Below are 22,039 nucleotides of genomic sequence, written 5' to 3' on the forward strand. Positions count from 1 at the left end.
CAAGAATGCTGGTTCTTTTCATATTAAGGAAGAAAACATAATCCGGGATTTTCTCAAGCCCATGCCATGACTGTATATATTCCTTATTAGGGAGCATGTGTCAAAAGACTCTCTGGCAAAGGAAAAATTGAGGACAACAAGGCAACAAAGCAGATTGTTGCTCTATTAACTGCTCCACTGGAGAAATATAATGATGTTATGACTGCCTTGAAGCTTTCAAACTATCCCCGTGTACTGAATACCTTGATGTTCCAACTAATAAGGTCATGGCATCTGTTATTATTCAAAGCATTATGAAAAACGGAACAAACATTTCTACTTCAGACAAGGTATGTCTTATTTTATCGTCTGGTCTGCTTTTTGTTGAGTTTCTTATTAACATGACTTGGTTTATTTGTAGGTTGAAGCATTGTTTGAGCTGATAAAGGGGCTTATCAAGAATTCTGATGGGATTCTTAGTGATGAGGTTAGCTTGCTTGAACTACTAATCTGTACATTTGCCAATTATTTCTTCTCGCACTAGTGACATCTTTTATAATAAAATGTTTTCGTACATTCTAATATAAGTTAGACAAGATCATCCTTTTCTTTTTATCCCTCTTGTCCTTGTACTTTTCTTAATTTCTTCTTTCTTCTCCTCTTAAGTGGATGAAGATGATTTCAAAGAAGAGCAGAATTCTGTTGCCTGTCTAATTCAGATGCTCTATAATGACGATCCAAATGACTTCTTTAAGGTGAATTGCTTTTTCTGGTTGAACTTCTTTCTTCCTAACTGCAGCTTCAGTTTAATGATGTTTGACATGATGCCCATGATCGCAAACTGCACTCTTTAACATTTACTTTAATCTGTGCCATAATTATCATGCACTGAATTGCAGATCATAGATACTGTGAGGAAGCACATATTGACTGGAGGACCAAAACGCCTACCTTTCACTGTTCCACCTCTTGTCTTTTCTTCGTTAAAGGTTTGAATTACCGTTGTGATTAGTTGCCGGTTTTTATTTGTCACTTTTTTTACCTTGTTTGTTGTTACATGATGAGTTGATGGGGTTGGCAGCAAAATTATAGGTTGGAGACCAAATCATCTTAACATTTTATTTAGTTTGGTTTGGTTGTAACTTGTAATATTTCATCAACTTTACTAGATGATTAAGATTACAGGTTCAGTAACATTCTAATCTCACTTTTGATTTCATGCTAGAAGCTTGTGTAGATAGAGCATGAAAGCCAGAGACATAAACTAATGCAGCTTATGTACTTTATTATCTACAGTTGGCCAGACAGATGCAAGGTGGTCAAGATGAAAATCCTTTTGGAGATGATGAATCAACAACACCAAAGAAATTATTTCAGCTTTTAAACCAGGTGGAAATTCCATTCAATCCGGCCAGAGTGCTTCTGCAGGTGAGAGCATGAAGATATTGGTGCTTTGGGCTAGGGATCTCTATTGTACATTAGTGATTTTGTTTGTATAAGTTTCTTCTAATACTGGCTTTATTTGTAAAATTCATTAAGCCTTTGATGTAATTCAGGATTTTACTGGGGTGCCTACTGTTGTTGATCTTGCTTGTATGTGAGATGCAATGAAGAAGTTTAGTGGTGATTCTAATAAAATTAACCCCTTGGGAAGCCACTTGCTTGTGCATATTAGTTTTGACTGTTGCTCAAATACTTAGAAATCATGGGGTTGTTGGCAAGTTTGTAGAGTTTTATGGTAAATACTATTTTATGCAATGATATCTTTTTAGCATCACTTGCCTAGAGGATTAATGTTTGCTTATATGATTGGTTTTTTTTACCTCACTTATGCAGGGGAAGGCATGAGTGAACTAACTTTAGCAGATCGTGCCACCATAGCAAACATGTCTCCTGAGTCCCTAGTACGGTGCAACCATGGGCTTGTTTCCTATGGATCATGTCACTTCACAATATTTGAAACTGACTTGCAGAAGTGATGAAACTGTAAGTTAACACTTGCAGCATGCTATTTTGTGTTGTCTACACGTACTTATAATTCTTCTTGCAGGTATCTATGATAGAATCTGGCCTAATAAGATGTTTGTAGACTATAGTGAGGTATATGTAGGCCTTGTTTTGGGATAGTGATATCAGAAATGTCTGAACAATAATGGTTAAAACTGAGATTTTGCTTTTTTGAAGCCCCAAGTGGAGAGAGTGTACTCATCATATTGAGAGCTATATCTTGAGGATGTAGATCCTATATCTCTGGTCCAAAGAGGTAATGTTAGGATTTTTAGAAACCAACCACACTCCCAAAAGGATGTGCAGAGGTTGGAGAGTGCATCTAGCTGTCCCTGAGTATGTCCCAAAAGAATGGGTTTGTGATTAATCATAAAAATACTTGGTAATTAAATTTTAATTTAAATATATTTTTTCTGAACAATTACCGGCTCATAGCATATGATACATAGAGTGATACAATTTATGAGGAAATAAAATGTGCTCCAGTAATTGAACTCACAGATGTTTATTCATCTAATTTATGTGTTCCATAGTAATCAGATACACTTTCCTACAATTCTACTAAAAGTTAATAGTGCAGTTTTGATAATTGAAGCAACATAGGCATAATAAATGAAAGAAAATAGAAAGATGAGATGTGGTAATAGTAAATGCATAGCATGTTATGGTAAAGAGAACCTGCCTTTCATTATTTATAAAGATATGAAATTTTGGGACTGAGGATCAGCATCTAATGATTCTCATCCCGGGCTAATGATGCATATGACTTCAATAGGATTATGAACAACGGCATTGAAAGAATTTTGACACTTAAATAATCGTAAGTACACTAAAAAAAGTTTTCACTATATAATCACTAAACGATAATATGTTACATCAAAGTATTAAACAACTATCATAAATAAACTCGTTTGTGTAACATCTCTAACCAAAACAAAACGCTCCTTCCAAGTGAATACTCGTTTTTTTTTTGTTACAATACCATGAATAATTAATTTTTCTAAAATATATTTCAAATCATGTCACACAGTAATAAAAAATATATCATATTAATTAAAATTTTAAACATTTACTCTTTTTTCCCCTGTTTTTATTTATTGTCATTTCAGATAAAGGAGAGCATCTGTCTCCGACAATAAAGGATGAGAATCACATGTTCTCATATGTCTCATTTGGTGTACCAAATTAATTACAAAACTTTATTAATTTAAAAAGAAAAATTATAAAAATATAAATTAATATTTTAATATTATTTTGTGATATTTGATTGGTCAAGACAGATAAATAGGAAAAATATGGAAAAATAAATAATAATAGGGTTACTTTTATCTCTTACTAGGTGAAAGAAATGTTCCCGTTATAGGAGTTATGAGTCAAATCTAGTTATAAAAAGCCAACGGCTATAACAACGTTCTTCTATATCTCTCTCTTATATCAGACAAGAACGGCGATAAATTCTCACAACGCTGGAATTAGTTCCAAATAATCTCTTTGTAATTCCTTCAATTTAAGCTCATACCTCTCACATATTTGTCTTTGGTTCTTTCCTTTGGTAAGAATCCACTCTCGTTTTCAAACCATTCCTTATAAACGCTTCTTTCGAGAGATTCATTTCATTTCTTCACAACCCCATATTTTCGTTTCATTTTTATATCATCATGTAACAAAAACCAATTCCATTTCTGGGTATTTCATATCTTTCATAAAGTTTCAATTTTTTTTTTCTTTTTTCTTTTTAGCTATGTAGTTGGGTCTTTTCGATCAAATTTTGATTGAATGACCTTGTTCTGTTCTGGTTTGTTGATGGATTCCTTACCTTAATTAGTATTGAACGAAAACTCAAGTTAAGTAAAAGAGTCTTAACTTGAGTTTAGAAGGAGACACAATTTCTTTTATTTTTTTTTGAAAGATGTCGATTGCTGATGTTGCATTAACACCGATTTACAAAGAATCGGTTCATTGGCAAAACCAACAAGTAGGGTTAGGAGCTTACCCTGGTGAGTCAATCCTTATATATCTAACAGTGAACGGAGCTGTGACCCCAATGCGTGTTTTGGAGTCTGATTCCATTGCCTCAGTGAAAATGAGGATTCAAACATGCAAAGGGATTGTAGGGAATAAGAAGAAGCAGAAGCTAGTTTTTGGTGGCAGAGAGCTTGCAAGAAATGGTTCACTTGTCAAGGATTATGGTGTCACTGCTGGCAATGTTCTTCACTTGGTTCTCCGTCTCTCGGATCTTATCTTTATTGTTGTGAGGACTACCTGTGGGAAAGAGTTTGAGTTTCAGATTGATAGGCACAGAAATGTAGGGTATCTTAAGCAACATATAAAAAAGAAAGGGAAAGGTTTTGTTGATGTTGAGGATCAAGAAATTTTTCGGGATGGCGAAAAGCTTGACGATCAGAAATTGTTTCATGACATATGCAAGAGTGATGATGATGTGATTCATTTGGTCATTAAGCAATCAGCAAAGGTTAAGGCTAGACCAATTCACAAAGATTTAGAGCTTTCTGTTGTGGCTGCTGGTGTAGATTTCTGTTTTGAACCAATTATTGTGAATCCCAAGATCAATTTTTTGCCTTTCTTTTGGGACATGATTAACTCCACATTTGATGGTTTACAAAAAGGGAATCACCCTATTAGATCTTCTGAAGGCACAGGTGGGACTTACTTCATGCAAGACTCAACAGGAATGGAGTTTGTTTCTGTTTTTAAGCCCATGGATGAGGAGCCGATGGCAGTGAACAACCCGCGTGGCCTACCGGTTTCATCTAATGGTGAAGGCTTGAAAAGAGGGACAAAAGTGGGAGAAGGAGCTTTTAGAGAAGTTGCAGCCTATGTCTTAGATCATCCAAAGGCTGGACGGCGATTGGTGTCTAGCGAAGTTATAGGCTTTGCAGGTGTTCCACCTACTGCTATGGTGAAGTGCTTACACAAAGCATTTAACCATCCAGAAGGGTATGATTGCTCATCCAAGCACTTCAAAATGGGATCACTGCAGGTGTTTATGAAAAATGATGGCAACTGTGAGGACCTTGGACCAGGGGCTTTTTCTGTGGAAGAGGTGCATAAGATTACTGTGCTTGATATAAGGATGGCCAATGCAGATAGGCATGCTGGGAATATACTTTTCAAAAGAGAACCAAATGGCCAAACTTTGCTCATTCCTATTGATCATGGCTACTGTCTACCAGAAAAAGTAAGCATTTCCTCACAATTTCATTTCCCCTCCATTACCATGTGTGTATATATGATTCATGTTACAAGTAGTTTGTTTTATACATTTTCAAGAAATTAATAAATTAAATGATTTGAATTACATAGCTCATAAGTCCTTACAAAATTGCTGTATATGCTGCTGCAACATTATTTTTTAATGAATGCAATGTGTGTGTTTATTCTTATTGGTTGAATATTTGGGCTTACATATTTATTCTATGTGCAGTTTGAAGATTGCACATTTGATTGGCTTTACTGGCCCCAAGCATCTCAGCCATACTCTCCAGAAACAGTTGATTATATCAAATCTCTGGATGCTGAAGAAGATCTAGAACTTCTGAAATATTATGGTTGGGATGTTCCACTTGAGTGTGCCAGAACATTACACATCTCCACAATGTTATTGAAGAAAGGTGTTGAGAGAGGTCTCACTCCCTATGACATTGGAAGCATTATGTGTAGGGAAAATTTGAACAAAGAATCTGTAATTGAAGAGATTGTATGTGAAGCCCAGGAATCATTGCTACCAGGCTATGGGGAATCTGAATTTCTTGAATCTGTATCACAGATAATGAACTCCCACCTTGAGAAGCTATGGAAATAGGCTCTGTTTATTTTTCGTTCAAGTTTATAGGTATGATAATATATTGAGTGAATGAATAACTAGTCCACTTTCACTCAATATGTATACATATTGAATGAATGGCCATGCAGTCCATTCAAACATGGACTAGTCATTCATTCAATATATATATATATATATATATATATATATATATATATATATATATATATATATATATATATATATATATATATATATATATATATATATATATATATTGAATGAATGACTAGTCCATGTTTGAATGGACTGCATGTTGGTTTGGTATGTTGTTGGATATATGACCATATAGATCCACCTGAAGCTCTAGCTAAGAAGTAACAACCAATCACCAATGTGAACTGTTTTTTCAGGATTGTATTGACATGTTCAACAGAAGTTAAATTAAAGGTCTAATAAGATGTATACTACTAAAGATTTCTTGTAGCCATAGATGAGAGTTGACACAAGTCTTTGGATTTGACTTGTGTGTACATATATGTAATATGTTGGATGGATTTTGCTCATTAAAGTGAACATTTTTGTCCTCACCTGCATCCTGGCTTAAGCAGGTGTAACTAGACATATTAATTGTATGTTTTGTTATTTTTGTATTCTCTTACTTGTGTTTGGTGCTAGCTATAAAATCTATACACTACATTATAAACTTTTTCTATGGTGCAATGGTCCTACACTGCTACCCATCTTTTTTTCAAATGAGATTTGATTGGAATATGTTTAGGCTAAGCAACCTGACTGGGATTTGATTCTATAAAGCAGAAACTTGCAATTTCAGAAAACAACTGATTATTATAATCTACAATCTTCCTGATATAATAATTAACAGCAAATGTTCCTATATTATCCATGGTTAATGAGCTTCATCATTCTGAAGAGTTACAATAGCCATTTGTAATTCAAAATTAACCTCACATGGAAAACCAGAATATCACAGCTGAATATACATCCGACAATAACAGCCAAAAGTTTCTTCCACTAGTTAGGATCAGCTACATGAAACAAACCATTAAACTAAGAATCCTTATAATTGAATTAGCTTTCATTTGATTTATTCTTCTTACTGTGACTTCTTACTACATAGTACTATAAGTACAAGAACTAATAGTATTTGTAGAGATTGGATTCTAGGTGCATTTCGGGTTTCCACCATTGGTGAATCCCATGAGCTTCTTTAAAGTCCTTTGATGGAGACAAATTAACTGTCAAAGAAGCTGAAGGAATGAGGTGCAAAGGTTCAGATTCCTTCCCAAAGGCACCCATCACTAGACAACCAATGGAGTTTTGAGTTGCTAACCTTTCAATGTTTCCTGCACCAATCTCCTCCATTTTGTTCCTGTGTTCAAAGTATCCTTTATACTCGGAGCAGATCGGGTCGGATGGATTCACAAACAAGCATGGTATCCATGCCGATAAAGCAGCAAAGGGATCAAAGGTCGGAAAACTCCTTTGCTGCTGCTTACCCTTCACAGCAATGGTAAGTCCAGCTGTTATCATACTGCCAGCAACTCTAAGACCATGTTTCACTTTCTGAGCCTTAATTTTCTCAATTGGAGCAGATATATATGGAGGGTTGAAAAGAAAAGATTCAATATAAATGCCACACTTGGCCATTGTTTTCGCAGCAAGCATAGCCATCGATGATCCTAAAGAGTGACCAGCCAACCATATATTTGAACCACCAACACTAGTTACCATATTCCTAACAGCTTGTATAGCTATCTGAGCACGAGAAGTTCGATGAAGCCCATTTATAACGCAGTGCATATCTAACTTAATATCCCGTGAAACTGTATCTCCCTTGGTTATAGTCCCTCTGAAGGCTATCACGAAGCGTGGATTTCGATGTAAATTGTAGCTGCAATAACATGGTGGAGGTTTGAACTCATAGATTGCACCAAAGATGGAAGAGTCAACATCATCAACAAGTGTATGGAGCAACTGAAAGTTGAAGAACAACCACCAAGGCGGCGCAAGAGCATTGACACCATAGCGTTGTCCTTGTCGGTCCTTTTCTAGAATATAAACTCCTTGGACCAAACTAGCAGCAACAGACTTTCCATGATACATGTTATTCCTGAATAATAAGATGGAATCAATTTTATATTAGCTAAAGACTAATGTTATATGTACATCTAAGTTGATCATTAACACAGTATAATCCTACTTCATTACACTACATCTAACCAAATCCAAGTTCTTGATCTGTGGTGTTAACTTTTTGTTGTTCAAAATGAATTGCTGTTAGTACACAAATTAGCAAAGAAAATGAAGATTTGTTTCATAGATTTTACCAGTCTACATAAGTAAGATGTGAGGGTCCTGAGAGGTGAAAATATTCCTTTTCAGAAGGCATCACAGTCTATAATTTACTTCCCCTGCTTCCTCCTTCCTTCTTAGTTTCTGCATAAATTATCATGGAGGAGAAAAGGAGAAAGAAAATGGATCAGTACTCAGATATTGTCTATGAAATCTCCACCAAAAATGGATCATGAATGATGAAGCCATAAAGGTCATGAAACATTTCATGCCACCAAAAAAATGTTTATGATCATTGTCTTGCCATTATCCACTACCCAATCTACAACATGTAAGAGTCAAAAGCTGCCAATTCTGGTGCTTGTGTTTGCACCGGGCAGGATCATCTCGAATACTCGTGAGTTTTATGGTTTATAATTTTTTATTTAAAAATAATTTAAAATCAACATCGTTTAGATTTTTTCAAAGACATATGTCACCATCTTCATCCCGTATTAGAGTAGTTGTAGTTTCGTTGGCACCAGGGCGGGTTTGTTGTGTTTGGTGCTAAAGTGTGGATATGTTGCAGGATTTTATAGGACTCGACCATACTAATCATAATCGTACTCAAATAGGGTCGGGTATCTTGGGTTCTAGGACCGAGTTCGGATTTAAGACTTAGACCGAGATAATATTTAGGATCAGGTATGAGACAAATATAGTTTGACTCGACTCATCTCGTAGTCACTGACTTATAATATTTGTATGTAGAGCCTCTATTCAATTGTGTGTAGAATAAGGACATTTCTTTGATCGAAAAATATTATTAATTCTCAAAATTTTATCGTATATATACATATATCATTTCATATGTCAAATTATATATACATCATAATAAGTAAAATATTAAGAAGATTTTACTAAAATATGTATTGTTATATTTAATCGGGTCTACAGTCTGGTTCAGGTTCAAAGGTTGTCCTGATCAATATTTAGGATAAGGTTAACTTCGAGTCTAGGATCACGTTCACGAATACAAAATGACCTTACCAATATTTAGGATCGGGTAAATACATTACTCAACCTGACTCATGCTCACTCCTAATATTTTGTATCTATCAAGCAAGATTAGTTGTAATTTTATAGCGATATTTGAAAACATATCTTGGACTCCCTAAAATGTTAATGGTATCATTATCAATATACAACTTCAAATCTTCACAGCCAAAAAAATATAGGAGTAGCCACCCTTCATCAAGTTTTAATCTCAACAAAAAAAAACATATGATAAATCATAACATACATCAAAATGCTGAATCAGAAAACTTAGGTGCTGTCATATAGTTTTATATATAACCCCAAAAGTTAAATTTGCGACAAATATATAGTTTTATAAACCAATGTTGTCTAACTCCCCAAGCAAAAAAACATATAGAATGTATGAATGTAAAAAGTGTTACTATGTTACAAAAAACAACTACAATAACATAACTTGAGAATTAAGATGAAGAATCCAAAATTGGCATGGTAAGTAGAAAAATTGAGTACAAAAAGAAACCTTGTGTAACTAGAAAAATGAAAACTTTCAGCATCAACAGTTCCAATAACTATATCCAAAAACAAATAGCAGGGTACACATTCAACATTGATTAACCAAAATTTGCACACAAAATATGTAAGAAAAATGGAAATGTAGTATAAAAAATGAGAGAAGAATATGAACCTTGAAAAAGAGATTAGATTCTTGAGCAAGCGAAAGGGAATGAAAATACCAGTGGAATTTAAAAGGACTATAATTATTGTTGACCATACATAATCAATGTACTTCTCTTTTCTCCATTATAATAAAAACATATCAATATTTTTTTCCAAATATAAACCAATGTTGAATAATAATTATTAGTAATTGTCATTATTTTTATATCTTTATTAAATCAGATTAATTAATTCGTGGAATTTGTCGCACAAAATGTCAGTGCTTTTTTTATTTATTATTTGTTTATGGTAGGGACGTGATTTTTTTTCAAAGTAGACTTTTCATTTGATAATTGGAAGTATTGTAACGTGTTATCAACCAATGCAAGTTTTTTTATAAATAAAACATAAATATCCTTTTTGTTCTTCCAAATACTTAATTGTTATCAGTATTAGTTTAGCACATCAGAAAAATTCATAATAAGCAGCCAAAAATTCAGATTGAAATATTGTGAATGAAAAAATCAGATTGAAATATTGTGAATGAAAAAATCAGATTCAGATTCACATTTATTTTCATTGCATGAGGCAATGGTATAAAAAGGTGGCATCATTACCATGGTCAAACCTTAGAGAAATTAATGTTTAAATTTGAGTAATTATATTAAGTGCATTAGCCAATGAAAATATGAATTTATATTATAATTAAGTGCTTTCTACATATAAAAGCCAATATTAAAACATAGATGTACTCTTAATAAACAATGCATTAGGTTAGAATATGATGAGATTAACCTAGGTAGCTTTAGGGTTCACATTATACTTTAAATATAAATAAATCTTCACGGTCAATGCCTAGTGGTCTTGATGTAAGGAACTTTATTCTTGTTAAGTGTAGAGATCTACTGTTAGATAAAAAAGTTTAAATTCTATGTATCGTTAATGTAAAGTTTTTTATAATGTCAGTATATTATTAGTTATTTATTTATATTATTTTTGTTTGAGAGTCGATTATAATTAACATATGAATAGTAGAGATTTGTTGATAGTGTAAATACTTACCCAGTGTATATATATTAAATCATAGAAAAATAGGCCTTGAAAGATTTATATCATTAATGATCTTTCTGCTTCTACTAATCTAATAATGGTATAATCACACATCTTATATATATTTATCCATATAATAAATATTCACGGATCTTGTATATTTTCTTCATATATGTTATCTCACCTTTATCTTCACTTTTCCAAAAATGCTTGTTGGTATATCGCGTAAGTAATGACTAATCTTAGAAGGATTTAACATGTATATAATAACAGTGTAAGTGTTTTTTATACTGTCAGTAAATTATAATTATTTATACGTTAATCATCGTTGCATTGTAAACAAAAGTACTACAAATTAATGATGAATAAATACTGATATTGTAAAAAACTTTACACTGTCGTTGTAGAAATTTTAAACTCATCCTAAAAACGGAATGGTTAATATGTTTGGAGGAGAAAATCTATTTATGTTTCAAAGTTCTAGTTCATTAAGATTGAGCAAGATATTAATGCATCTGTTCTTATTGAGATGAATTGTAAATTGCGTCATACGCATATCTTAAACTCGTTTATTTCTTTAATTAGTTATTTATTTGCAAAAGGAAAAAACTATAAGAGTTGTCTTTCTTTTATTTATCCTTAAGTTCAGTAGGAAAATAAACACTATATTGTCTTTAGGTAGAAAATATTTACTTAGCTGAGTGTGTATTAATTAACTTAAGGGATAAGTTATCATTTTTAACAAAAACTATTTAAAAAGAAGTGTCTTTAGGAAAGTATGATTTTGATGAAAATAAGCGCTTTGTCACGCCCATTCTTTTATTCTTAATGTAATTTATTAAAATTTGAAAATATTTATATTAATTAATTGAAGATCATTATTTATTATTAAAAGGGATTTTTTACCAATGAGACAATTATTTAATAGTAAACAAATTATTTTTATATTATTTTATTATTATCTATTAATATACTTTATGAATTATTAACCTTCATTTCTATTATTTGGGGATTGAGTATGCAATTTTTACACGTCATGAATTCTTACAAACAAAATTTCCTTCTTAAAAAGAGTAAGTTATCTTTGATTTGATTGTGTTTTGTGTCATCTATATTATAAAACCATTTTTTAATGCAAAATCAAATAAAAAATATAATTCCAAAAATTATTCTTTACTTGGAACATAAATTATTCATATTGTGGGAATCCATTTTTTCTAATATTCAACGGGAATATTCAACAATTTGAGTACACACAAAATTGTTCTCCGAAAACCTATAACATACATACATGATTATAACGTTTGAATCAAGCTTGAAAACACTAATCCTTTCACTCTTCATCAATATTCATATTTTCAAACCACTGATGCTTTCACTCCTTCATTCATGTTTTCATAATTTTGATTTGGATATAGAAAATTGCAAAATTACATTTGCTTAATTTCATAATTGTCCCTTATTCACGTTGTCTTATGTTTTTTGTACTATGAAATAGTATATTTCCACTTAATATCTAAGGATTTAATCTCTTGCAGTGTATAACTACACCTCCCAACTCTCAGGAATTGAATCGTAGTCTTTTAATTATTCTAGAGATTTAGTATAGTCTTACATCACTAGATCAATATCTTACCCAATATGTTCTTTCTTATATAGTAATACAAATTTATGTGTCTTATATTATTAATATTATAATTGTCTAAAAAGTTTAAACCTAAAAAAACAAAATATAATAATAAAGAAATGAAAGAAAACAAATAAAACCTTGCACTTAAAGTAACAAATGTAGGATAAAAACTTATGTTGATGTGTAGTTAGGGAAAGACTAACAATAAAATATTGATAATATATTAAAATTTTAATTATATTTAAATTTTAATCATAAATAATAACACAAAAACATAAATACACTTATCTCCAACTATATTGTGTTTAATATACCAACGGACATTGGTTTAAGTGGTATTCCCCTTAAGCAAGGACCGGGTTTCGAGTCTTGTAGATGGAAAAAATACACGTTGGGAGAGTTAGCCTCACTCATTATGTGACAGCAGATGTGTACCCAAAGAAACAGAGGAGTTTCATACAACACTGTCTATTTCTGGAACTTTATTATGGATAATGATAAAAGATTATATGTTAGTCACACTTTAAATAAAGATTTACAAATATGACAGAATCCTCATCTAATAACAAATAAACCAATAACCTGTGGAGGCAGAACCTAAGGAACCTTTTAAATTACAGCAAAGTAAACCACTCTCTACTTATCTACCATGTAACTATAATAATTCATGATAACACAAGTTCTTTGTAACTATAATAAATCATGTAACTAAATTCAAAGAAGAACCCAAAAGGGAACTTATATAGTACACAGTATATTTAACGTTAATCCGTAGAATCCTCCTGAGATCCATAGCCATGAGGGTTTTTGCTGGCCCAATTCCATTGATCACGGCACATTTCATCAATGCCATATTTTGCCCTGCACACAATATAAATTTGTCAGAAGAAAAAAAAAAGGAAAAAAAGGATTCATCCAAAAGTTTAAAATTTATGCACCCACAATATGAAGTTTGTCAGCATATCATTCACCATTGATTTTCATTACTTTTACTTTTGTTTGAGAGCCAATGGTTAACAAATCAATGGTAAATGATTTACTGACAACAAAACGGCATAAATGAAAACACTTCCTAATATAATAATTGCAAAGTTTGAAAAGATAGATGTATGTTACAGCATTTTGTTACAACCAAATCAAGGGGAAAAAATTCAGCAAAACACCAAAACCGCAGCAATGAAAATACTTCCTAATATAATGATTGCAAATTTGAAAAGATAGATTTATCAATTAAATGCTATGAACCTATTTATCTGAAAGCAAATTAACACTTACTTCCACTTAAGTTCTCTTCCTGCTTTCTCTATTGATGCATATACAATTTCAGCATCACCAGGTCTCCGGCCAGCAATCACAAGTGGAATTTTCTGGACAATTAAATAGTCATTCAGGTTATTTATTCATGTACTGAAGAATATAAACTAACTAAAACTGATATTGAAACTTGAAATCTAAAGATGAGTGTGGTAGAAAGAATCTCAGAGCAAGTATTTGTTTTTCAGAACATTTTGTCACTCACTTCCCATGTCTTTATAACACTCCATACAGAAAACAAGTAATCAAGATGACAACTTCCCTATATCTTCAAGCAAAGTTAGAGCAACCAATTAAGCCTGTTATTTTTTCTAATCTGTAGATAATTTTTCACCCGAAAAATGCAAAATTGCAAACACCAAACTGAAAAATGATTAGATTAAGAAGGGCACGCCACGTATGACATAACTACACTGAGTCTACATTCTCAGCAAAATTCAAAAAATCCCTTCCCCGTGTTTTTTATTTATTTTAAAAACATGTGAGCAATAAGATGCTTTACAAAATGGCTTCGAAGTTGACATATCAGATTATGGTGACAAATGCAAGAACAAGAATAGAAACATTAATCTATTACCTTTCCAGAGGCTCTAATAATGGTATAATCACACATCTTATATATATTTATCCATATAATAAATATTCACGGATCTTGTATATTTTCTTCATATATGTTATCTCACCTTTATCTTCACTTTTCCAAAAATGCTTGTTGGTATATCGCGTAAGTAATGACTAATCTTAGAAGGATTTAACATGTATATAATAACAGTGTAAGTGTTTTTTATACTGTCAGTAAATTATAATTATTTATACGTTAATCATCGTTGCATTGTAAACAAAAGTACTACAAATTAATGATGAATAAATACTGATATTGTAAAAAACTTTACACTGTCGTTGTAGAAATTTTAAACTCATCCTAAAAACGGAATGGTTAATATGTTTGGAGGAGAAAATCTATTTATGTTTCAAAGTTCTAGTTCATTAAGATTGAGCAAGATATTAATGCATCTGTTCTTATTGAGATGAATTGTAAATTGCGTCATACGCATATCTTAAACTCGTTTATTTCTTTAATTAGTTATTTATTTGCAAAAGGAAAAAACTATAAGAGTTGTCTTTCTTTTATTTATCCTTAAGTTCAGTAGGAAAATAAACACTATATTGTCTTTAGGTAGAAAATATTTACTTAGCTGAGTGTGTATTAATTAACTTAAGGGATAAGTTATCATTTTTAACAAAAACTATTTAAAAAGAAGTGTCTTTAGGAAAGTATGATTTTGATGAAAATAAGCGCTTTGTCACGCCCATTCTTTTATTCTTAATGTAATTTATTAAAATTTGAAAATATTTATATTAATTAATTGAAGATCATTATTTATTATTAAAAGGGATTTTTTACCAATGAGACAATTATTTAATAGTAAACAAATTATTTTTATATTATTTTATTATTATCTATTAATATACTTTATGAATTATTAACCTTCATTTCTATTATTTGGGGATTGAGTATGCAATTTTTACACGTCATGAATTCTTACAAACAAAATTTCCTTCTTAAAAAGAGTAAGTTATCTTTGATTTGATTGTGTTTTGTGTCATCTATATTATAAAACCATTTTTTAATGCAAAATCAAATAAAAAATATAATTCCAAAAATTATTCTTTACTTGGAACATAAATTATTCATATTGTGGGAATCCATTTTTTCTAATATTCAACGGGAATATTCAACAATTTGAGTACACACAAAATTGTTCTCCGAAAACCTATAACATACATACATGATTATAACGTTTGAATCAAGCTTGAAAACACTAATCCTTTCACTCTTCATCAATATTCATATTTTCAAACCACTGATGCTTTCACTCCTTCATTCATGTTTTCATAATTTTGATTTGGATATAGAAAATTGCAAAATTACATTTGCTTAATTTCATAATTGTCCCTTATTCACGTTGTCTTATGTTTTTTGTACTATGAAATAGTATATTTCCACTTAATATCTAAGGATTTAATCTCTTGCAGTGTATAACTACACCTCCCAACTCTCAGGAATTGAATCGTAGTCTTTTAATTATTCTAGAGATTTAGTATAGTCTTACATCACTAGATCAATATCTTACCCAATATGTTCTTTCTTATATAGTAATACAAATTTATGTGTCTTATATTATTAATATTATAATTGTCTAAAAAGTTTAAACCTAAAAAAACAAAATATAATAATAAAGAAATGAAAGAAAACAAATAAAACCTTGCACTTAAAGTAACAAATGTAGGATAAAAACTTATGTTGATGTGTAGTTAGGGAAAGACTAACAATAAAATATTGATAATATATTAAAATTTTAATTATATTTAAATTTTAATCATAAATAATAACACAAAAACATAAATACACTTATCTCCAACTATATTGTGTTTAATATACCAACGGACATTGGTTTAAGTGGTATTCCCCTTAAGCAAGGACCGGGTTTCGAGTCTTGTAGATGGAAAAAATACACGTTGGGAGAGTTAGCCTCACTCATTATGTGACAGCAGATGTGTACCCAAAGAAACAGAGGAGTTTCATACAACACTGTCTATTTCTGGAACTTTATTATGGATAATGATAAAAGATTATATGTTAGTCACACTTTAAATAAAGATTTACAAATATGACAGAATCCTCATCTAATAACAAATAAACCAATAACCTGTGGAGGCAGAACCTAAGGAACCTTTTAAATTACAGCAAAGTAAACCACTCTCTACTTATCTACCATGTAACTATAATAATTCATGATAACACAAGTTCTTTGTAACTATAATAAATCATGTAACTAAATTCAAAGAAGAACCCAAAAGGGAACTTATATAGTACACAGTATATTTAACGTTAATCCGTAGAATCCTCCTGAGATCCATAGCCATGAGGGTTTTTGCTGGCCCAATTCCATTGATCACGGCACATTTCATCAATGCCATATTTTGCCCTGCACACAATATAAATTTGTCAGAAGAAAAAAAAAAGGAAAAAAAGGATTCATCCAAAAGTTTAAAATTTATGCACCCACAATATGAAGTTTGTCAGCATATCATTCACCATTGATTTTCATTACTTTTACTTTTGTTTGAGAGCCAATGGTTAACAAATCAATGGTAAATGATTTACTGACAACAAAACGGCATAAATGAAAACACTTCCTAATATAATAATTGCAAAGTTTGAAAAGATAGATGTATGTTACAGCATTTTGTTACAACCAAATCAAGGGGAAAAAATTCAGCAAAACACCAAAACCGCAGCAATGAAAATACTTCCTAATATAATGATTGCAAATTTGAAAAGATAGATTTATCAATTAAATGCTATGAACCTATTTATCTGAAAGCAAATTAACACTTACTTCCACTTAAGTTCTCTTCCTGCTTTCTCTATTGATGCATATACAATTTCAGCATCACCAGGTCTCCGGCCAGCAATCACAAGTGGAATTTTCTGGACAATTAAATAGTCATTCAGGTTATTTATTCATGTACTGAAGAATATAAACTAACTAAAACTGATATTGAAACTTGAAATCTAAAGATGAGTGTGGTAGAAAGAATCTCAGAGCAAGTATTTGTTTTTCAGAACATTTTGTCACTCACTTCCCATGTCTTTATAACACTCCATACAGAAAACAAGTAATCAAGATGACAACTTCCCTATATCTTCAAGCAAAGTTAGAGCAACCAATTAAGCCTGTTATTTTTTCTAATCTGTAGATAATTTTTCACCCGAAAAATGCAAAATTGCAAACACCAAACTGAAAAATGATTAGATTAAGAAGGGCACGCCACGTATGACATAACTACACTGAGTCTACATTCTCAGCAAAATTCAAAAAATCCCTTCCCCGTGTTTTTTATTTATTTTAAAAACATGTGAGCAATAAGATGCTTTACAAAATGGCTTCGAAGTTGACATATCAGATTATGGTGACAAATGCAAGAACAAGAATAGAAACATTAATCTATTACCTTTCCAGAGGCTTGTTCAAAAGCTCTAACCATCTCCAAAACTGATGTTCCCTTTCCTGTTCCCAAGTTATAAACCTCACAACCTGTATTTGCAAACCATGAAAATTGAAGACAAAATTTACCACAACAATACCAATTTTGCAGTGCCTCATGATGTAACAAAATTAACAAAGAGCAAGCTTTCAGAATATAATAACAACTATTGACAATACCTATATTAGATTCATCTAATTTAAGCAATGCAGCAACGTGGCCATCTGCTAAATCAACAACATGTATGTAATCGCGAACCTGAGAAAAAGACAAGAACCATCCAGTAAGATCCATGGACAAAAACTAAAAGTATAAATTCCAAAATAAAAAATGAACACGTGAACCCAATGACCCAACAGAAGCCATCCAATTAAGGAAAGTGGTTTACTTAAGCAGAAACTAAGTCCGGGAAGTCAAATAGTATGATGAGGAGACAATGTGCACATAAAAGGCCTAACTGTAATTAAGGTAACTTAAGAAGTCATTACCGGAATCTTAACTTGTAAAGAATCAAAATATTCCTAACCAATGGAAACTATCGGTAGTATGGACTTTGCTAAAAAGTGGTACAATTTTTTTAAGGAAAAAATTCAGTTAGTTGAAACCAGTAAAAACATACCCCAGTGCCGTCGATTGTATTATAATCATTTCCGAAAACAGTCAGTGCAGGTCGTCTTCCAACTGCTACTTGCTGAACAAATGGCATGAGATTGTTTGGAATTCCTTGAGGATCCTCCCCAATATAACCACTAGGATGTGCACCTACTGGGTTGAAGAATCTCAACAAGATTATTTTCCAATCTGGCTCTGCACTGCAGACATCACGGCAAATTTCTTCGATTATAAGCTGAAAGAAAACCTCTCATCAGATATCATTGAAAGATTCCAATACAAGCATTAACATTACCGATACCCCAGAGTTTAATTTTTATTACTATAAAAGGGGAAAGAATTAAGATAGGAAAAATACAAGGAATCTCATCAGGTGGAAGTATTGTGCACCGGTTGGCTTTTTTTACCAAATTATAATAGACATTTTATACATGGCACCAAGTGTAGTTAACAACGACAGAAAAGTCATTTAAAAACCAATAGCTCTTCAGCAGCCATCATCCTCCATTCCACCATCCCACAAAAACAACTACCCTTAATAGTTTCCTGCCATACCTTAGTTCGTCCATATGGATTCGCTGCTGACAGAGGGAACTCTTCTGTACATGGAACCTCCTTTGGCCAACCATATACAGTGGCTGAAGATGAGAACACAAGCTGCAATCATTAAAATAAATACAAAAATCAATGAAATAAGCATAACGTGACATCAATGCAGTATAGTACATAACCAATCTCACAAGATGCTTCAATCTCAATAAAAAATGGTAACCTAAGGGTTTAATACTTTTCGCTAAAACAGTAACCCATTAAGGACCACAAGGCTTCATAATGGCATTAAACAAGATGGCTCTCCTTCCTATCTCAAAAATAAATAAACATCTTTCTTACCTTTACTTAGTGTGGACAATATGAAGGTAGCATTACGGTGCAGTAAAACAGAAAAATATACACAGATGACATGAAGCAAAAACATTTAATATCATAGACATTACTTCTCAAAAAATTCAAGCAATCATCACTAGCATGAGCATCCTAGAAAAGTGAAAGAAGTCTCAGCAGCAAAAGCAACAAGCTGGAGTCTCAAGAAACAATGTTAGTAAAAAATATCCCTTCAGAGCTGTTAAATTCAAATAAATACTCAACAAATATTTAGGCACATAATTGGTCAGGCAAGTTGTATTCCTAGCAATGAGAAAAAATCCTATAAACAAGAACAAGTAAAAGGCATTGAAGTGCCATATAATTCTGACACCAATTAATATTCCTTTGACACAGGTAAAGTCTATCATTTCAAACCAAGAAACAAAATGGAACTTACCTTCTTGCATCCATGGGCAGCCATCACTTCCAAGAGAGTGATTGCCCCACTCAAGTTGTTGTTGTAGTAGAGCAATGGCTTCTGCACACTTTCACCCACTGCTTTCAATCCAGCAAAATGTATGACAGCATCAAACCTACAAGACAGGATGAAGGGCTCAGAAACATTTGTAAGATCAATGATCAAGTACAGCAAAAAGAGAATATAATGCAGAAACACCAATACAAAGGGGCAAACATTTTAATCATTATTGTTACAGAAACTTGCATCATAATCCTTACTTTGTAGAAACAAAAATTTGCTCAAGTGCATCTCTGTCCCGTAGGTCTGCCTGCATTAGGCAAAATATAATGAAAAGGGTTGGCCATCACCATAATAAACTACTTGTAACTATGCTTGACGCACTTAGGCAACGAAATATTAAATATGTAATTGAAGTTATTGGCATCTATATTTACTTTGTTTACAAACCACTGTTAGAATATATGCAAATAACGTAAGAGCGTTAAATTCTAAATTAGCCAAACAAAACCAGCAATGATAACTAAATTTTATATAGAATGATTTTGGCAAGGAATCAAAAGGTGTAAGGTTTTATTGGCAAATGGTGTATTGATAGAGTTACCAGAACAGATGATGTCAGCAAATTAGGTTTAGAGTAGTATTCAAAAGTGTAAATCAAATAAGACATTAATTCTAATTAGTGGTCGATGTTATTGGAAGTTACTAGTTTCAATCAAAGTGTGTAATGTAATGATCATTGGCAATGGATGGATTAAACCAGTGGAGGTGTTCTTAACTCCCTTTCTTTAAAAGTGAAGGAGTTATTTTCTCCAATAACTTCTCCTAAACCCTTCTATAAACAGAGACACCCATGCATCGTAAAAGCATTCCATTCTTTGCTATCTCATGAATAGAAATATAAAGAGAAAATTATAGAAGCACTAGTGGGTTGAGTAAAGAAAGTGTAGTGCCATATATAGAATAAAGGAAAATGAGTTTCTAATCATCAAGGAAGCATGAAGGAAAGTCAGAGAGGTGAGAACAAAAACAACCGGAAAGCACATAAAGAGAAATACAAATGGAACCACTCTATTCTTTTATCACATGTAAATGTCATAATGTTAAAGTCGTCCTAAGTTAACGATTCTTATGAACCATTAAAGGCTGGTAAAAGTTTTAAAAGTCTAACAAACAACCACTATAACAAGATAGGATCTAACAACAACATAAACCAGCGATTCTCCAATATACATCGAATAAAAAAGGTACATGATGAACTTTTCATATGAATTTGATGTGGACAGAGCACTAATACAATTACTCTAGAACACACCTGAATTATCAACAGGGAAAAAGGACAAAGCCTTATGGACCCACCGCAATTACAATAATACAAATAAAAACTCAGAATATAAAAAAGCAAGTACAAATTGATAAACCCAAATCACCAATAAAAAAGCATAAGAAAAATGAAAAAGTTGACAAATTCTAAAACATCTAACAAACTATAATTGAAGTGAACATCTGTTGTCTCATAAAAGTGTCAATGTGTTATTATTTACGATTGTTCAGAAAAATACTTAATCATTACTTTTTATCTTTTACAACCAATCACAAGCGATGTCACATAGAGTGACACACTTTATGGTACAGCAGAATATAAAAATTAGAGTACCTTATGAAAGGAAAGGTTATTCCCGAAATCTCCAGCGAGTTTTTTGACTCTGAGGATGGCAATTTGAGAAGAATTGTGAAGGTTATCGATAACAACTGTTTTGAAACCAGCGAGCAAAAGGTGAAGAACGGTGTGAGTACCGATGTAACCGGCTCCACCGGTAACCAGAACAGTTTTGTTAATCATGAAACCGTTTTGAGATGAAATTGAATTTGATAGTGATGATGGATTTGAAAGCGGTGAATTAATATAATAAGAGGAAGTATTAGTAGTAAAGTTAATGGTAATGGCAGAGAACATGTTGAAGAAAGTTCCTAAAGTGAGAAACAGATCAGCCACGTGTATATCAGAATATATTAGTTGTAAGGAAATTTCTTCTTACTTTGTATTGTAAAGTTTATTATGATTCATATAAAACGCAGTCAAATTTATCGGCTGTAGAACTGCATCAAAATCGAACAATTTCAAAATCACTAGTTTTTATACAAAAAAATGAAAAATGGAGGTGCGGGGAATCGAACCCCGTGCCTCTCGCATGCGAAGCGAGCGCTCTACCATATGAGCTACACCCCCAATTGATGTTTTATTAATATGACATAAATTATGATACTTATGATTTTC

The 22,039-nt window shown here is 32.0% G+C and overlaps 3 protein-coding genes, 1 long non-coding RNA gene, 1 other non-coding gene and 1 pseudogene across 6 annotated transcripts; 2 read left to right on the forward strand and 4 right to left on the reverse strand.

Moving 5' to 3' along the window:
- LOC109350369 overlaps positions 1-2,175 on the forward strand; it is a 6,996-nt pseudogene extending 4,821 nt beyond the window's left edge.
- Positions 3,408-5,831, forward strand: LOC109348587 (phosphatidylinositol 4-kinase gamma 2-like). Its single transcript, XM_019589077.1, has 2 exons — positions 3,408-5,185; positions 5,432-5,831. The coding sequence occupies exons 1-2, from the start codon at positions 3,896-3,898 to the stop codon at positions 5,807-5,809; spliced, it is 1,668 nt and encodes a 555-aa protein (XP_019444622.1). The 5' UTR covers positions 3,408-3,895; the 3' UTR covers positions 5,810-5,831.
- Positions 6,650-9,850, reverse strand: LOC109348588 (GDSL esterase/lipase At4g10955-like). The gene is made up of 3 exons (XM_019589079.1): positions 9,789-9,850; positions 8,122-8,230; positions 6,650-7,904 (listed from the first exon to the last, which is right to left on the reverse strand). The coding sequence occupies exons 2-3, from the start codon at positions 8,181-8,183 to the stop codon at positions 6,929-6,931; spliced, it is 1,038 nt and encodes a 345-aa protein (XP_019444624.1). The 5' UTR covers positions 8,184-8,230; positions 9,789-9,850; the 3' UTR covers positions 6,650-6,928.
- LOC109348589 lies at positions 12,918-14,344 on the reverse strand. The gene is made up of 3 exons (XR_002107756.1): positions 14,332-14,344; positions 13,716-13,807; positions 12,918-13,301 (listed from the first exon to the last, which is right to left on the reverse strand). It is a non-coding gene; the product is annotated as an uncharacterized LOC109348589 (long non-coding RNA).
- LOC109348590 (UDP-glucose 4-epimerase GEPI48-like) lies at positions 16,361-21,742 on the reverse strand. Of its 2 annotated transcripts, XM_019589080.1 has the most exons (9): positions 21,419-21,742; positions 20,022-20,071; positions 19,741-19,876; positions 18,975-19,076; positions 18,427-18,654; positions 17,987-18,065; positions 17,775-17,857; positions 17,159-17,250; positions 16,361-16,744 (listed from the first exon to the last, which is right to left on the reverse strand). In XM_019589080.1, exons 1-9 carry the CDS (start codon positions 21,716-21,718, stop codon positions 16,648-16,650), a joined length of 1,167 nt encoding a protein of 388 aa, XP_019444625.1. In that variant the 5' UTR covers positions 21,719-21,742; the 3' UTR covers positions 16,361-16,647. The 2 variants fall into 2 exon arrangements, with proteins under 2 accessions (XP_019444625.1, XP_019444626.1); XM_019589081.1 differs by lacking the exon at positions 17,159-17,250.
- On the reverse strand, positions 21,919-21,991 carry TRNAA-CGC. Its single transcript has one exon. It is a non-coding gene; the product is annotated as a tRNA-Ala (tRNA).

This window comes from Lupinus angustifolius, chromosome LG06, assembly GCF_001865875.1.
Source record: "Lupinus angustifolius cultivar Tanjil chromosome LG06, LupAngTanjil_v1.0, whole genome shotgun sequence".
NCBI classification, from domain to species: domain Eukaryota; kingdom Viridiplantae; phylum Streptophyta; class Magnoliopsida; order Fabales; family Fabaceae; genus Lupinus; species Lupinus angustifolius.

Excerpts from the sequence above, each read along its gene's own strand:
- LOC109348587 (XM_019589077.1), top strand. The coding sequence starts at position 3,896 with ATGTCGATTGCTGATGTTGCATTAACACCGATTTACAAAGAATCGGTT. Across the intron at positions 5,186-5,431 it reads GCTACTGTCTACCAGAAAAA|TTTGAAGATTGCACATTTGA; the intron begins GTAAGCATTTCC and ends TTCTATGTGCAG.
- LOC109348588 (XM_019589079.1), bottom strand. The coding sequence starts at position 8,183 with ATGCCTTCTGAAAAGGAATATTTTCACCTCTCAGGACCCTCACATCTT. Across the intron at positions 7,905-8,121 it reads CATCTTACTTATGTAGACTG|GAATAACATGTATCATGGAA; the intron begins GTAAAATCTATG and ends CTTATTATTCAG.
- LOC109348590 (XM_019589080.1), bottom strand. The coding sequence starts at position 21,718 with ATGTTCTCTGCCATTACCATTAACTTTACTACTAATACTTCCTCTTAT. Across the intron at positions 18,066-18,426 it reads ATACAATCGACGGCACTGGG|GTTCGCGATTACATACATGT; the intron begins GTATGTTTTTAC and ends TCTTTTTCTCAG. Across the intron at positions 17,251-17,774 it reads TTGAACAAGCCTCTGGAAAG|AAAATTCCACTTGTGATTGC; the intron begins GTAATAGATTAA and ends TTAATTGTCCAG.